The sequence below is a fragment of the Crocodylus siamensis genome, chromosome 1 (genome assembly GCF_052110815.1).
Source record: "Crocodylus siamensis isolate JL-2025a chromosome 1, ASM5211081v1, whole genome shotgun sequence".
Lineage (NCBI taxonomy): Eukaryota > Metazoa > Chordata > Crocodylia > Crocodylidae > Crocodylus > Crocodylus siamensis.
Window position 1 is genome coordinate 213046585 of NC_143395.1, and position 14931 is coordinate 213061515.

At 42.3% G+C, this 14931-nt stretch overlaps 2 protein-coding genes across 2 annotated transcripts; one reads left to right on the forward strand and one right to left on the reverse strand.

Moving 5' to 3' along the window:
• Positions 1–3649: 3649 nt before the first annotated feature.
• Positions 3650–7991, forward strand: LOC149874093 (lymphotactin-like). The gene is made up of 3 exons (XM_090031581.1): positions 3650–3794; positions 6140–6257; positions 7016–7991. The coding sequence occupies exons 1-3, from the start codon at positions 3650–3652 to the stop codon at positions 7173–7175; spliced, it is 423 nt and encodes a 140-aa protein (XP_089887707.1). The 3' UTR covers positions 7176–7991.
• A 2318-nt stretch (positions 7992–10309) lies between these two features.
• LOC149874094 (monocyte chemotactic protein 1B-like) lies at positions 10310–14157 on the reverse strand. Its single transcript, XM_090031582.1, has 3 exons — positions 14065–14157; positions 11944–12061; positions 10310–10942 (listed from the first exon to the last, which is right to left on the reverse strand). Exons 1-3 carry the CDS (start codon positions 14132–14134, stop codon positions 10804–10806), a joined length of 327 nt encoding a protein of 108 aa, XP_089887708.1. The 5' UTR covers positions 14135–14157; the 3' UTR covers positions 10310–10803.
• Between the last annotated feature and the right edge of the window lie 774 nt (positions 14158–14931).

A 14931-nucleotide genomic window follows, 5' to 3' on the forward strand; every position in this document is an offset into this window, starting at 1 on the left:
CTTAATCAATTGTATATAGTTAAGAACTTTGGGTTTGGGCAACTCTATAGAGGAAAGAGGGATCTGCTTGACTTTCTGGCATCCCTCTCACAGCACCCCCTCCTGCCTACCCATCCCATTCAATTGAGAATAGGGCACACCCTTGGGTGTACCCGGGTTACATTGGTTTAGAGATGTCAAAGACTAAATCCTTGGTTTTTCTATTTAGTCACTCCCAATAGATCTATTTTTCATGAATTTGTCTAATCTCTTGTTAAATCTGGTTAAATCTGCCTCTGAAACATCCTGTGGCAACAAATTAGCAGGAGGTTAAGTACTCTACTCAATAGAAATGGATTTAAGCATGGGCTTAAATTAAGCACATAGGAGCACAGGCATGGCAGGCTCTTCTTAGGCCATCTCCCCTTAGGCCATTTTTGTGGAGGGTTGTGAATGCTAAAGCAGAAAGTTGCTTCTCTGAAGCTTGGAGTAACATGTTTAGGATGGGATAAGAAAGCAGGCATACATTCCTCCTTAGCATTTCCTGCTGGATGCCTTAGGTAGCCATCCACTCAATCTTCTGGCTTTTGTGTATCCCATTCTTAAGGGTCTAACTCTCCCCACACATTGGGTCTGTCTACACATGAAAATAGCCAGGACCAGTTTCCTCTAGAGTAAAGAACTGGGCACAATGTTTACAAGTGCAGGAACATAGGAACAGATTTGCTGCTCCTAGGAGCTCTAGGTTCCCCCTGGGTTTTAGCCCAGGGCCCAGGAGACATCTCTGTCCTTGAGGAGTCTGGGACATTGCTCCCTGCCACTGGAGCCCAGGTGGGGACAATGCCCCCTGCCCCAGCAACAGGGAGCTCCCAGCCCCAGCTCCATGATTGTGGAGCTGGGGCTGGGAGATCCTAATCTCCATCCCAAGCCCAACAGTTGCAACACAGTCATGGGGCCCAGACTGGGAGATCATATCTCCCAGCCCAAACCCTGTAGTTGTGGGGCCCAGGCTGGGCCCCATGACCAGGGGGCTTGGGATGAGAGATACGGATCTTTCAGCCTGGGACCCACAACTGTGGAGCACGGGATGGGAGATAAGGGTCTCCTGGCTTTGGCCCCATGATTGCGGAGTGGGGGCTGGGAGCTTATTACTTCCAGAGAGGGGGACATTGTCCCTTACTAGGCTCCAGTGGTGGAGCCCACCCTGGCAACCGGCAGCTCTTGGGGGCAGGGAGCAATGTCTCAGCCCCCACCAGAAGACATCTGTCTCTTGGCCCGATGCTCCCTGCCAGCCCCTGGGCTTGCACCCAGGGGGATTCTAGAGCACCCTGTGGCTGCTGCAGGGGCCAGGTGCAGGGCCTCAGGGAATGGAAGCAGTCTTCTGTTAGGAGCAGCAAATCTGCTCCCATGTCCCTGCATGTGTAGATGTGTGCCTGGTACAATTTACTCTAGAGTACCTTAAAGTAAATTGCTCCTGGATTATTTGCATATATAGATGTGCCCAGAGTGCCCTTGTTGCCAAGAAGGCTAACAGCATACTGAGCTGCAGCAGTAGGAACACTGCCAGCAGATCAAGGGAAATTATTATTCCCCTCTATTCTGAATGGGTGAGGCCACATCTAGAGTACTGAGTACAGTTTTGGGGCGCCCACTACAGAAGGGCTGTGGACGAGTTGGAGAGTTTCCAGTGGAGGGCAACAAAACTGGTTAGGGGATTGAGGCACATGATTTCTGATGCCTATTGAGTCTGCAGAAGAGAAGACTGAGGTGGGATTTGATAGCAGCCTTTAAATACCTGAAGAGTGGCTACAAAAAGGATGGAGCTAGACTGTTTTCAGTGGTGGCGGATGACAGAACGAAGAACAGTAGTCTCTAGTTGCAGCAAGGGAAGTTTAGGTAGGATATTAGGGGGAAAAAATTGTCACTAGGAGAGTGGTGAACCACTGGGATGGGTTACCCAGAAAGGTGGTGGAATCTCCATCCTTGGAGGTTTTTAAGGCCTGACTCAACAATGTCTTGGTTGGAATGGTCTAGTTGGGGATAGTCCTTCTTTTTGCAGGTAGTTGGACTAGATGTGACCTCCTGAGGTCTCTTCCAACCAGTGTTTAAATTACGCTCGGACTCTTGGGGAGGTCTGTAGCGATGGCAGCCAGAAGCTGAAAGGAGCCTCCACCACTGGCTGAACTGCTTAGAAAGGCACAGGGTGGGCTGGGGGCTCTCATCTCTTATGGGGGGGGGCTCTCATCTCTTTCAGGGAGAGCCCTCCTGAGCCCCCCTCCTGTTTTTCGAACCCTGCTTCCAACCCTAATTTTCTATGATTCTATGATGTAGCATGCTCTTATCAGGATGGTACTACTATATAAGCACATAATTCCTTTATACTCACTTTGCCTCTGGGTAAATGACTTACTCTGGGTTTGAGGTAGATACAATTCAGCAAAGCCTGTAGTGCAAAGAACAATGGACAATCCTATAGGTTAAAGAACATGGCCTCCAACTGTAAGAGGTGCTGGGAGACAGGACAGTGATGTGGTTGCAGCCCAGCATTAGATTCAGATCATCTAGGTCCAGCTCCGTCAGAAGATTTCTGCATGAGTGTGGGTAAGTTATTTAATCTCTGTGCATCTTTGGGCCCACCAACAAGAAGTATGATCCTTCGCCAGCTGGTGGCAGCTTATCTGTGCTGGTGATCTCTACCAGAGTTTTAGGAGCAGGGGAGGGAGGCCATTTTAAAAAAGGCATCCATACATAAAGCCCTATTATCAGCACTGTGCTTAAACATTAGTTACAATGTCTACTCCCACAGTAGGCTGGGCCCAAAAGAAGGACATTCATTTCTCTGTCCCCTTTGTGCTAGGTTCCTTGGGCTCCTTAATTATACTGGCACGATCCCTGTACCAGCTTTGTCCACCACCCTTCAACTATGCTTCTCTCCTCGTGCTTGAAGGAGGAGATACAGCAGAGATTCAGTCATGGTGATGGCCCTGGCGTTGGCCCAGGCTCTGTCAGGCTAGCTCCAGCTTGTTTGCCAGATTCTCTCACAAGAGATAATGGTGATTTGTGTAGAAGCTCATGAAATATCCAGTTTTCTGCAGGTTAAGGAGTCAATCTGTATTTCTGTTCAGCTGCATGCTGCAAATACCTGGTGATGTTAACTTGGGCTCTGTGTATATCAGGGGGGAGCTGAATAGCACTGCCAAATCCAGAGTAGACAGGGAATACACCTACACTACAAAACCTTTAGAGCCACCACTAATGTAAAGCTGCTATGGACAGTTCAATTTATTCCATTAGCAAAGCCTCAGCTCCTTTAACTCATGTTCCCCACTTCAGGGGTTGCCTGACTCTGCTTCTGTGGTGGGGATGTGGAGTTTAGCTTCCAGGGCTCATAGCTGAGATCTGAAAGGGCAGAACATTCATTAAAGGTTTCCACTGCAGCAAAGGAGTTTTCTTTGCAACCTAAAATAAAACTGGCTTGTAATGTGTTAGCAGAAGCAACCACAGACTTGGTTTGTGACAGAAAAAAAGCCTGCAGAGGGGGACTAGCAGGATAGGGGAGTTTTTTTCTCATCTTTAAAAAAAAAAAAGTTGCTCTCTAAAATTTTCCACCTATACTCACCCCCACCATGACGCCCCTCTTACTGAGTGCAGGAAGTTTGCTGACCACTTAATGACAGTATATAAGTGTGGGGACGGGGGTTCAGATTATCACTTTCTCCTCTGCCGCAGGGTGAAGTATTCAGCAATGAAGCTCTACAACCTGGCTATCCTGGTCCTTTTTTGCCTTGGCATCCTCACTATGCACACAGCAAGAGGTAAGTTTTCATCTCCATAGGAATGTAGGAATTGCCGAACGATAATGAGACTGGGGTTTGTCCCAATTCAGTGTCCTTTCTCAGGGAGTGACCAATACTGGTCATTTAAGAGGAATCTGTGAGAAATTACATAATGAACGATCTGTTAATTGGGGGTGTTTCTTAACCCCTATCAGTTTGTGGCTGGCTTAGGCCTTGAAGCTGGGAGAACATTTTTTTCCCCAGAAAATTTTATTGCTGTCTAGTATTGTCCTGGATGCTCCCACTTACCATGTCAATGTTTGATCTGCTGTGGCATTGAGTTCTGCAGGTCAGTTGTGCCTTGTATAAACAGCATGTTTTTCACCTAGTTTCAGTGGCATTGCCTTTCAGTGTTGGTTGTGCCCTTGTTCAGAAATTAGGAAAAGGGCTTAATAATGCCAACACCTCCTGTTTTATATTCTCTAAATTACTATATTATATCCTTATTATGTACTTCAATATATATTGGATTATTACATACACCATTAGTTTATCACTTCTTATTTGTTTCCTCTCCTACCTGTCTAGTCTTACTCTTTTAATTGCTTTCTGTAAGGAAGTCTTTTCAAACCTCTAAGAAATTTCTTTTTCCCTGTGTTTTTACTAAATCTGTTTGTAAATGGTTGACTGAAAAACAAAGCATCCAAGAATAAGGCTCACCACAGATTTACATACTGGCATTGGTGCTTTCAGTTTTGTTCTGTATTCCTTTCTTAATACAGTTTAAGGTCTAATTAAAGATTTTTTATGACAATAGCTGCATATTGAGCATAGGTTTTATATGAGCCATCCATAATAATGCTTAGACCTATTAACTACAAGCAATTTATAGAGCATGTGACATTTGTAAAAGACCACGCTTGTAGAAAAACCACATGCACACACACATGCATGTGTGTGTGTATACCAACATACATAGACAAGCAGAAGCCCAAAAATCACATGCGCAAACCACTTATACTCAGCCTCTTTGTGTATTATTGTAAAATGACAATAATACACAAAGAGGAGCACAGGATCACAAACATGTGGAGAGTTACAACTACATAAAAGCCAAATACAATCCATCCTCCCTCTTCTCCCACCAACAAAATAACATATCTGCAACACAGACCAACTGATGTGATAAGAGCTCCTAGTCCTTAGTATCACAGTGGTCCACTTGGCCACCCTAAAGTCTGGGATTGGCAAAATCCCTTCTTTCCAGAAACTCTCCCCTGTCCCGTAATGTTCCCATGGGTGAGACACTGTGTAGAAGGGCAGTGCAAGATAGGGTGGTGTTAGGATACCATGTGGCATATTTTGTCATCTAAAAGAAGGGGATTGCAGGGTGGATGGCAAACCTGCCATGGCAGACCAAAACAAGATCTGAGGAAGGATGGAGGGAGGGAGCAGGTGCTTTCAAAGGGCTTTCTAAGGGCAAGTGAATAGAAAAGGGGAAGAGGAAAGTTGTTTCCCAGAGAATCTACCTCCCGTTTTAATTGCATTGAATTTTCATGTAATTTAAATGGTTTACAAGTCTTGTGCAACCAATTCTCTTCAGCTGCGACTGAAGTCAACTGAAATAAAGCTCCTGTTGGGAACCTACTGGTCAGGACTGACCGACAATATTTTGGGGCCCCCTGATCCATTGAAAAATCCAAATTGAGGTTAATTGCAGTATAAACTCACTGAAATAAAATAGTTGGGGCCAGGCTCCGTGCACGTGGGCTGTGCTGCAGGGGGCGTGGGGTGGGGGCAGCACATGCTGGGGATACCTGAGTTTCCTCTCTGGAAATGAGGCGAGAGCAGAGCCAGGAACTCCTCCCCCACTTGGCCGGGAAGGGGTTCCCTGCCTGCACTGAACCCTTTAAACATGACACAGGCGGTGGGGGGCGAGCTGAGCACAACCCCTTGGCTGCAGGCCCCCCTGTGGCTGCAGGTTCTGCAGAATAGGATAGGGCAGCCCCGCCCTGCTATTGGTAGTTTAGCATTGTGGCAATGAGTTTATGCGGTAGTTTTTGGGGGATTTTTTACAAAGTGTGACAACTAGTGTGTCCAACTAAAAAGCTTTTTAGGAAGGGAGAATGTAATTGTTTACATGCAGTTGAATTTGCCCAGGATATCTACTCTCAGAGAGAAGCTTCAGTTATTCAAAGATCTCATATGATTAGGATTTTTGCTCTTTAACTCACAAGGATGATGCATGTATGGCAGGCTTAACTAAGGCAATCCAATTCATAAGCATAGAGGTACCCGAGTTGTAATTTAGCAAGCCACTTGCTGTAAAAAATCACTGTTCTTTAGTACTACTGGTAATTTACCATCTTTTTTTTTCATTTTAGGGAGTGTAGGAAGTCAAATTATAAGAAGAAGTTCCTGCATAAACCTATCAACAAAGGAGCTAGACATAAGAGGGCTTGCCAATTATGAAAATCAAAACATACCAGTAAAAGCCGTTATGTAAGTATATGGTCCAGTCTTATCTATTAATTCATCTAGAGAAACATTCTGCCCTCCCCATTAAGAGAAGAAAGAAAGTCAGTAAAACTGACTCAAAGCAAGCATAGGGGCTATATATCTGAATGAGCATGCTTACTTGATATCTCATATGAAACCTTCATTAGGCAATGTCAAAATGTCTGTAGTACTGGTGCTGTAGAGCTGCATATGCAAAATTGTATCAAACAGCAAAATGTTTTGTTCTAAAAATTAGGAAGAAATGTCAGAAAGCAAAAAGTGTTTTGAGTGTCATAGACTAGTATAGCCTTGTGGGTTACCAGTCACTGCACTGGGGTGAGGTATGCAAGAAAATTTGTGGAAGAGATAGGAGTAATAAAACTCCTATAGGAATTAGAGTTGGTCCTTGTGCAATAAATGCAAGGCCATATTTTCAAAGAACCTCCATATGCTGGGTGTTCTTAGCCCTTCCAGAAAGTCTCGAAGTACAGCATATGCAGAAGTACATATAGAAATACACATTATTATACACCCTTCCCCTGCCCCTCAATCTATAAGTACAGCTGGTGTCCATTTGTTGAATTGCAGAACCAAATCGTAGCTGGGTTTAGGACACATTACTGATGTGACCGCCCCAAACTTACACCAGTAAAACTTTGTCACGTCACATCTTCATCTATTCCACATAGAAACATTTATATGTGGTCTTGTCTTGGAAACAAGAAGTTTCATGTCTGTCTGTATTTCTACTTCTTCTTTAGGTTCATCACCAAGGGAGGCATCAAGATCTGTGTGGAGCCTGAACTCAAATGGGTGAAGCAAGCCATAAAATACTTAGATCAAAGACGTGTCATCAAAAAAACTATTATCAAGCCCAAGCCCAAGCCCAAACCCAAGCCCAAACCCAAGCCATCTAACTAAATGGAGATGCCACTGAAACCATAAGCAACTGCTTGTAACTCCTACTTGGTAACTGATAATAAAGTTTCTGAACTAACACAGGCTGATCAGAACCTTCCTCTATTCAGTTTTATTCTGCAGCTGGACTCTTCTACATTGTTCTCAGATTTATTTACTGCAAAGTATGTTCATTATTTATGATTGTGTGTGGGCAGTTTTCTCTGATCAGGGTGGACTATGGACTGCCCTTTAATATGCTGACAGGGTTTCTGTCAAAGACCGATGACAGAAGTCTTTATTTGTAAGAGGGAAGGAAAACATGCAGGGTGTTGCCTGTCTATGGGACTCGTTGCTGAAATAGGTTACAGGACACTGGGGCCCTGTTTGAAAAATGTACTGCATAATATAGTGGTAGAAAAACTACTTAAGCTATAAGTAAGCAAAGTATGTTTCAGTCCATCAGGTGCTAATTGCAATGTGCAGGATACAATTGTCTGTCCTTCTATTCTTCTTTGTAACATAGATGATCTAGCTGGGTCTGATTCTCCTCTCAGTTTCTAACAGTGCAAATATATTGGGTTGGGTTGATTTCCGATGAGAATTGACTAAATGTGCATTTATTCAGGGGATTTCTATATAGATTTACGAAGAGGAAGGATCTGGCCTACCAACTTCTGTGAAGTTACTGCTGATTTACACTGGTCTGAGACAGATCTGAGATGAGCACTTTGTTTTTATCTTTGCTTTTTTATGCAGCATTAAAATTTAAGCAATTACTGTATTTTATATATTTCAATCCTGTATAGAAAATTCTCAAGCCCAAACTAATGCAGAGGCTGGTGCAATGGGAATAGTTATATTCTCTGTAAATGTTAATTTCATTTTAAGATGGATTAATTCTAATAATTCATGGACTTTTTGGACATTAATAAAAATCTTGTAAATCTTCAGTCAGATGGTCTGCTTGTTTATTTATGACCTGGTTGGAGATCCTACAAAGGGATGTTGCCATTCTAACACAAATCCATGATCTTAATGTCACACCAGGAAAAACTACCTTTGCAGAAACATGTGGCAAGACCTCCAAGTTCTTATAGTCTTAGAAAGTTATGCACACAATTGTAGAACCCCATGTTATGGAAATAGTATCACATCATGGCTGAAAACCAAGATGGACAGCTCCTTCCCTCCTTTTTGTACGGAAAGCCTTCAGCCCTAGTTTCATTCTTCATCATTCTCTGCATTGTATGAGAGAACACCATACATTTTTGATCAGCTCAGACAGCAGATCAGAAAGTCAAGCTGCTGTCCATATATGAAAAAATGGGCTGACCACTTCTATGCACCACTGCAGGTTAGTGCCAACATTTCTGTTTTGTACCTGCTTAAAACAACTGCGGCTGTCCTCTGTTCTCCATTAGAGGCACCAATTTTGAGCATGCTAGAAAATTGCTGCTACAATAAGCTTGATAATAAAAGTCTTGCTGGCAGAGTGGAAGGCTGAGGGCAGAAGATTCAGGAAGCTTAGCTGGTTATAGTATGCTTCATTCAATGCCAAGACTTCCAGGCAGTCCTCTCTAAGGACCCTTACTCCTCTCCCATTACAGGCACTGGAAAGGCTTCCTGTTCAGCACAAGTGTGATACACAACCTGAAATGAGGTGGCCCTCCCAGAAACATCCACAAGGCAAAATGACCTCAGATCTAAAACCCAGTTACTGCTGCTATGTAGAGTGATACAGGGCTACAACCCACTCAAACTCTGTGTCCTGGTTTCCCTTCCTATAAAATTAAGATAATCCTACATACCTACCTTGATAAGGTCCCTTGAGAGCCTCTGAAGGAAAATGTCGAAGGCCAAAGTGGTTATCTATTATGAACCCCCTGGGTGCACATGGCAACATGGGCAGAAAGAACTTATAACTGGACATGTGGAAGGAGGAGTGAGAACAGGTGAAAGTCCTGGTATAAACAGTGATTAAGGCTAAGTGAAGTGAGGCAGTCCTGGGAGATTAATTACTGACCACCAGGAGCTGATTTGCACCAGTAACCTCACACTAGTATTAATTCCCAAAAAACCTAATTGTCAGTGCCATTAAGGATGAGCAGGGCCTACCTGCCTGTAAGTGCCATTAAGGATGAGCAATAAGTCCTGTGTACAAAAGAAGAGGAAGCTTGAGGCTGCAGCAAGGGGAAGAGAGAGTAGTGTGCATCTGGAACCTGGTCAGCCTTGCACACAGGAGCGCCCAGTGGAGCTGGAGATCTCACTGACTCAGTCTGCCAGGACCATGGACTGAAGAAGCTGGGCTCCCACTTGGAGGCAGCTGCAGACTACTCTTTGAGCACTCTAGGGACTAAAGGCTTGTTCGGGGACACTTCCAGAGGTATGGAGAGGAAATTAAAGTGCTAAGAATGCTGCCACAGCATTGATGTTTCTTTAATTTTGACTGTTCCCTCTCTTTGGCTTGTTGGTTAGTGACCCTGTGATTTTCTGTGTAAAAGTGGGAACTCACATTTGTTTTTCCTGCCAGTTTCTGGGGCAGCAGGGTTGGCATAATGGATATGAAACAGAAAGGGTGGTGCTAACCTGCAGTGTTGCATAGGAATGATCTGACCTGTCTTCATATCTGGACAGCAGGTTCATGTTTAGACTTGCTGTCAGGCATGGTCAAAAATACTTGTTGTTTTGTCTCCTGGACTATGTGACAGCAGAAAAGGAGATCCTGGGGCTGAAAGGCTTCTGCAGAGTTAAATAAGATGAAGCTGCTAGGGCCTGGATTTCAGGCTTGATAATGATGTGATATTTTCTCCATAATTTAGGGAATCTATGTATCCGATATTTTAAATACTTGACTATCCTAGGCTGTAAGCATTTGGAGGTTTTGCTACATGCTTCTGGAAAGGAAATATTTCCTGATGTGACGTTAGGACCTTGGACTTGTTGGACTGCATAGGAGAGAACATCTCCATTCTCACACAAGGTCATGAGGTCATGTATAAGCAAACAAATAGACCATTTGACTGAAGGTTTACAAGAGTTTTATTAATGTACAAAAACCTCTACATTTATTACATTCAGGCAATTATTTAAATATACTTCACATTTACACAGAATATAACCAGTTCCATTCCACAAGGCCCTGAATTAATTTGGTACATATAAGCAATGGCTGCATTTGATGTCACTTTTATGTTGATGCTTTGCAAGAAAGTAAAAATAAAAAATGTGTCTCAGCTCTATCTCAGACTTGTGTAAATGAGCAGTAACTTCACTGATGGTGACAGGCCTGATCCTTCACCAAAGTAAATCTCTTAAATAATATAGATAGCACAATTTACATCAGAAGGAGATATGTCTCCATTTACTTACATTGTTATAAAGTGAGGGGAGAATCAGAAAAAACTAGTTAATCATGCAACGTTATATAAGAGAGCAGAAGGGCAGAAAATTGCACCCTACACGTTGCACTTATCGTATAAATAAGCAAAGGCATCCTTGAATAAGTAGCTTTTCATCAATATGATATTATCCAGTATGTTTTTTCAAATCCAGCCCTCATGTCGGCTCCTCTGACCATTTTTAGCAGCGAGTCGCACAGACTGGCAACATCTGGGGTCTTTTCCTTTCCTCCTATGAATAAATAAATCTGTCAGCAGTCCTTGATGGAAACCTTGATGTTTGTGGTGGGTCTTGCGGTGACACCTTTTTTATCCAACTGTGTCATGGCATCCTTCACCCATTTGAGATCAGGCTTCACACAGATCTTTTTGCCTGTTTTGGTGATGAACCTGAAGAGGAAGAAAAGGAAAGTCAGAGAGACATGAGACTTGTCTCCAAATCCAGACCACATGTGGATGTTTCTGCGTGGAATAAGTGAGGATGTGATGTGCTGAAAAGGTTTTACTGGTGTAAGTTTGAGCAGTCACATTAGTAATGAGTTGTAAAAACCACCTAATGTGTTGGTTCTGCAGTTTAGTGAATGAACTCCAGCTTTACATATAGATTGGGGTGTGTGTATAAATAATGTGAATTCTTGTATGTACCTATGCATGTGCTGTACTTCTAGACTTTCCGGAAGAACAAAGCACACCCAGCATGTGGACCAAATCTAATTTGTGTTTAATAGATTCTCATGAGATTGAAAGATTGATCACTGTCTTTTCAGACAGTGATTCTTAAGTAGAAACCCTTTTAAGGGTGCTGGGGATGCCAACACCTACATGATTCACAAGATACACCTGGAGGTATCAAACAGGAATCCAGAGTGTTAAAACCATTTTGACTTGTTGTGTTATCTCTGAGCTTTTACAACAGATGCATTGCTTTCATGGTTTTCTCTAGTCAAAATGAAGAAAAACTAAGAGCTTGCACTTTTGAGGGTGCCTCAAGTTTAACAAGGGGTGTCTCAAGTCTAAAAAGGTTAATAATGACTGCTCTGTAGGAGTCATCATTAGTTCCAGCTCTTCCACAAACCTCTTGTGCACAACGCAGCCCAATTCACTGGAGTACTGACCAGCAATACCTCAAGCTATTCTAATCTGTAGCACTCGCAACACTTTTTTTTTTCCTTTTTCTTTCTGACTTTTCTTCCCAATGTCCAGAACAAAAAGGTTTTGGCCATTCAGTTCAACTTTTGTATGCTCAAGTCTACAGGACAAATATTTCAGACCTTTCTAAGGTCTCTGGGATATAAAAGAAGGTTTTCATGTTTGACTGACTTTCTCTCTCAATGGAGGGCAGAGTGTTTCTCTAAATTAGTTTGCAAATGAAAACTAGATCACATACTTACATCACAGCTTTTATTGGAATGTTTTGCTTTTTATAACAATTAAGCCTTTTGACGTTCAGCTTCTTTGTTGACAGTTCTATACAGGAGCTTTTTCTAAGAGTTTCAGTAGACATACTTCCTAAAATGAAAAAAAGGAGATGACTAATTAACCCTAAATGAATAGTAATTATTTATAGCAAATGGCTTGTTAAATTACAACTCGGGTACCTCTAGGCCTATTTGCTAAGGCATGCATCATTCATGTGAGTCTTGTGGCCAAGATCCCAACCATATGAGATCCATAAATAAACAAGCTTCCACACTCACCACAACATAAGAATTTTATTCTCCCTCTAGAAATGGCCTTTCAGTTGGGTACATTAGTCGTGATACCCTGCACTAAACTGCTATGTAAACTCATTGCCACTGTGTTAAATCACCACTTTGTTCCCAAGAATGACTTCATTTCAGTGGTTGGTAAAATGAACAAGGTGCAGTCCTTTTCAAATTACTTGAAGATGAAGGATGCATCAGTTGAATTAAAAATGGCAGGGAGCTTGCCTGGGAATCATCTTTCCTTTTCTCCTTTCTATTCATCTGCTCTTGAAAAGTCCTCTGTACTCCCTCACTCCATCCTCAGGTCTTTTTGTTTCTTAGCTTCCCTGGGCAGTTTTGTCATCAGCCCCACAATCCCCTTTCTCTAGATGGAGCAAGTGCTACCTGGCCTGCTTAGAAAACCCCTGCTTTGCACTTCTCTCCTACATAATGTTTTACATGTGGGCAACATTACATGGCAAACAAGGCCCCCTGGGAAGGTGGGGTTGTTGGCAGCCAATCCCAGCTCATACCTGCATCATCACAAGCAAGAGTGCTGTGATGTCAAGCTGGTCTTTGTCCCCTTGTTCTACATGCCATGAGTAGTGACAAATGTGAAGGGGGATGGGGAGAGGGGAGGGATGGATTGCATTTGGCTTTTGTGTGGTTTGGTGGAGTTCCTGGTGTTTGGACTCTCCTGTATAAATATTTTGTACATCTGATTTTGGGGCTTGTGTTTGTATGAATGTGTGCATATTTGTATATGCACTTGCTTGTGTGTGCATACAAGCTCTTGATATCAGCATAGTCTGTTACAAATGCCACATGACCTACTAATTGCTTGTGGTTAATAAGATAACGATCTAAGCATCATCATGGATAGCCCACATAAAAACTATGGTCAATATGCAGCCACTGTCATAAAAAAATCTTCCATGAAATCTTAAATTTTGATTCAGAAAGGAATGGATAATGTGACTGAGTGACATTGTGTAAAATCTATGGATGCTTTATCCACAAATGCTGTTTTTCCCATTTAGTCAACCCTTTGCAAACAGATTTAATAGAAACACAAGGACAATCCTTACCTATAGTCAGTGACTAAGGAGTAGGACTAGACAAGTCAGACGAGACAAATAAAAAGTGATATACTAAACTAAAGGGACATAAAAATAATCTAATATGTATAATTGCATGTAATTAGTATATAATCTCATATTAATTTAGGGGAGAAAACCCAGAGCTGTTATTTAACACTTTTCATAATGTCTTTACAAGAGCACAGCCAACAACACTGAAAGACAATGCCACTAAAACTAAGTGAAGAACATAGTGGGGTGCATCTACACATTCATTAATGCATAGTAGTTACTGTACATTTAGTTTAGTACTTCCTTGTTTAAGTATTAATTAAAAGTAGCCTAATAAAATGGTGAAAAAAACTAGCGTATTAGCACAGTTCTTGACTGGCATACTACTGAGTAGTAAGTATCTCATGTAGACATGCCCACTATTTATACAAGACAACTGATCAGTGGAACTTGTCATGTCAACATCTAATAAATCTGTTATGACAACAAGTGAGAGCATAAAAAATTTGTGAGGAACAGAAACCCTCCCAGCTTCACAGCATAAGCCAGCCACATGCCAAGACTAGTTAGGGAAAAAAAGTCCACAGTTGATAGATTATTTCAGTATGGGGTTTCCCATAGCTTCTTTCTAAGCATCTGATTCTGGGCAGTCTCTAAGACAGGACACTGAACTAGATAGACCCTTGTGTTGAAATCATATGACAATTCCTACATAACTACAGAGCTGAAAACTCACCTGTTGCTGTGTGCATGGTGAAGATGCCAAGGCAAAGAATGACCAGGACAGCCATGATGTGGAGCTTCATTGCTGAATGCTTCAGATTATTACTTTCTCCTCTGTCGCTGTATGAACTCCTGTCCTCAGACTTATATACTATCATTCAGTGGTCAGCAAACAGTAAAAGGAGCGTCATGGTGCAGTGAGTAGAGGCGGAAAACTTTAAAAAAAAAAAGCCTTTCTAAAGGTGAGAAAAACCAACCTCTTCTGCTAGCCCCCCGTTGCAGGCTATTTTCCTGTCACAAACCAAGTCTGTGGTTGCTTCTGTTAACATATTGCAAGTGAGTTTTTATTTTTGGTTGTAAAGAGAACTCCTTTTTTGCACTGAAAACCTTTAATGAATGCTCTGCCCTTTTGGTCTTAGCTATGAGTACTAGAAGTACCCTGTCCCCCCAACATCCCCACCACAGAAACGGAGTCTGGCCACCCCTGAACAGGAAAACAGAAGTTAAAAGAACTGAGCATTTGCTAATGGAATAAACTGGACTGTCCAAAGCAGCCCTATGTCAGTCATTGCTCTAAAAAGTGTTCTGTACACAGTTCAAACTTCTGTATGAAAACATATTTGTTCAGAATGTTATGAATGCAATGTCTCTTAGTAAGAATTTGTTCCTGATCAATTTGTAGTGGTAAATGGGAAAACTCCCCATGCTCTGGCCCCACTATAGCAATCAGATTGCTTTCAGATTTTGAATGCATTGGTTAGACAACTTGAGGTCACATCCTCAGCTGTTTTTAATTCGATAAAGCAACCTCAGTCTTCATCAGTTAAGTTCTCTCTCTTTAGTCAGGCAAGTTTCTTTGAGTCGGTGTGATATCTTTTAT

Excerpts from the sequence above, each read along its gene's own strand:
- LOC149874094 (XM_090031582.1), bottom strand. The coding sequence starts at position 14,134 with ATGAAGCTCCACATCATGGCTGTCCTGGTCATTCTTTGCCTTGGCATC. Across the intron at positions 12,062-14,064 it reads CACCATGCACACAGCAACAG|GAAGTATGTCTACTGAAACT; the intron begins GTGAGTTTTCAG and ends TTTTCATTTTAG. Across the intron at positions 10,943-11,943 it reads ATTCCAATAAAAGCTGTGAT|GTTCATCACCAAAACAGGCA; the intron begins GTAAGTATGTGA and ends CTTCCTCTTCAG.
- LOC149874093 (XM_090031581.1), top strand. The coding sequence starts at position 3,650 with ATGACAGTATATAAGTGTGGGGACGGGGGTTCAGATTATCACTTTCTC. Across the intron at positions 3,795-6,139 it reads CACTATGCACACAGCAAGAG|GGAGTGTAGGAAGTCAAATT; the intron begins GTAAGTTTTCAT and ends TTTTCATTTTAG. Across the intron at positions 6,258-7,015 it reads ATACCAGTAAAAGCCGTTAT|GTTCATCACCAAGGGAGGCA; the intron begins GTAAGTATATGG and ends CTTCTTCTTTAG.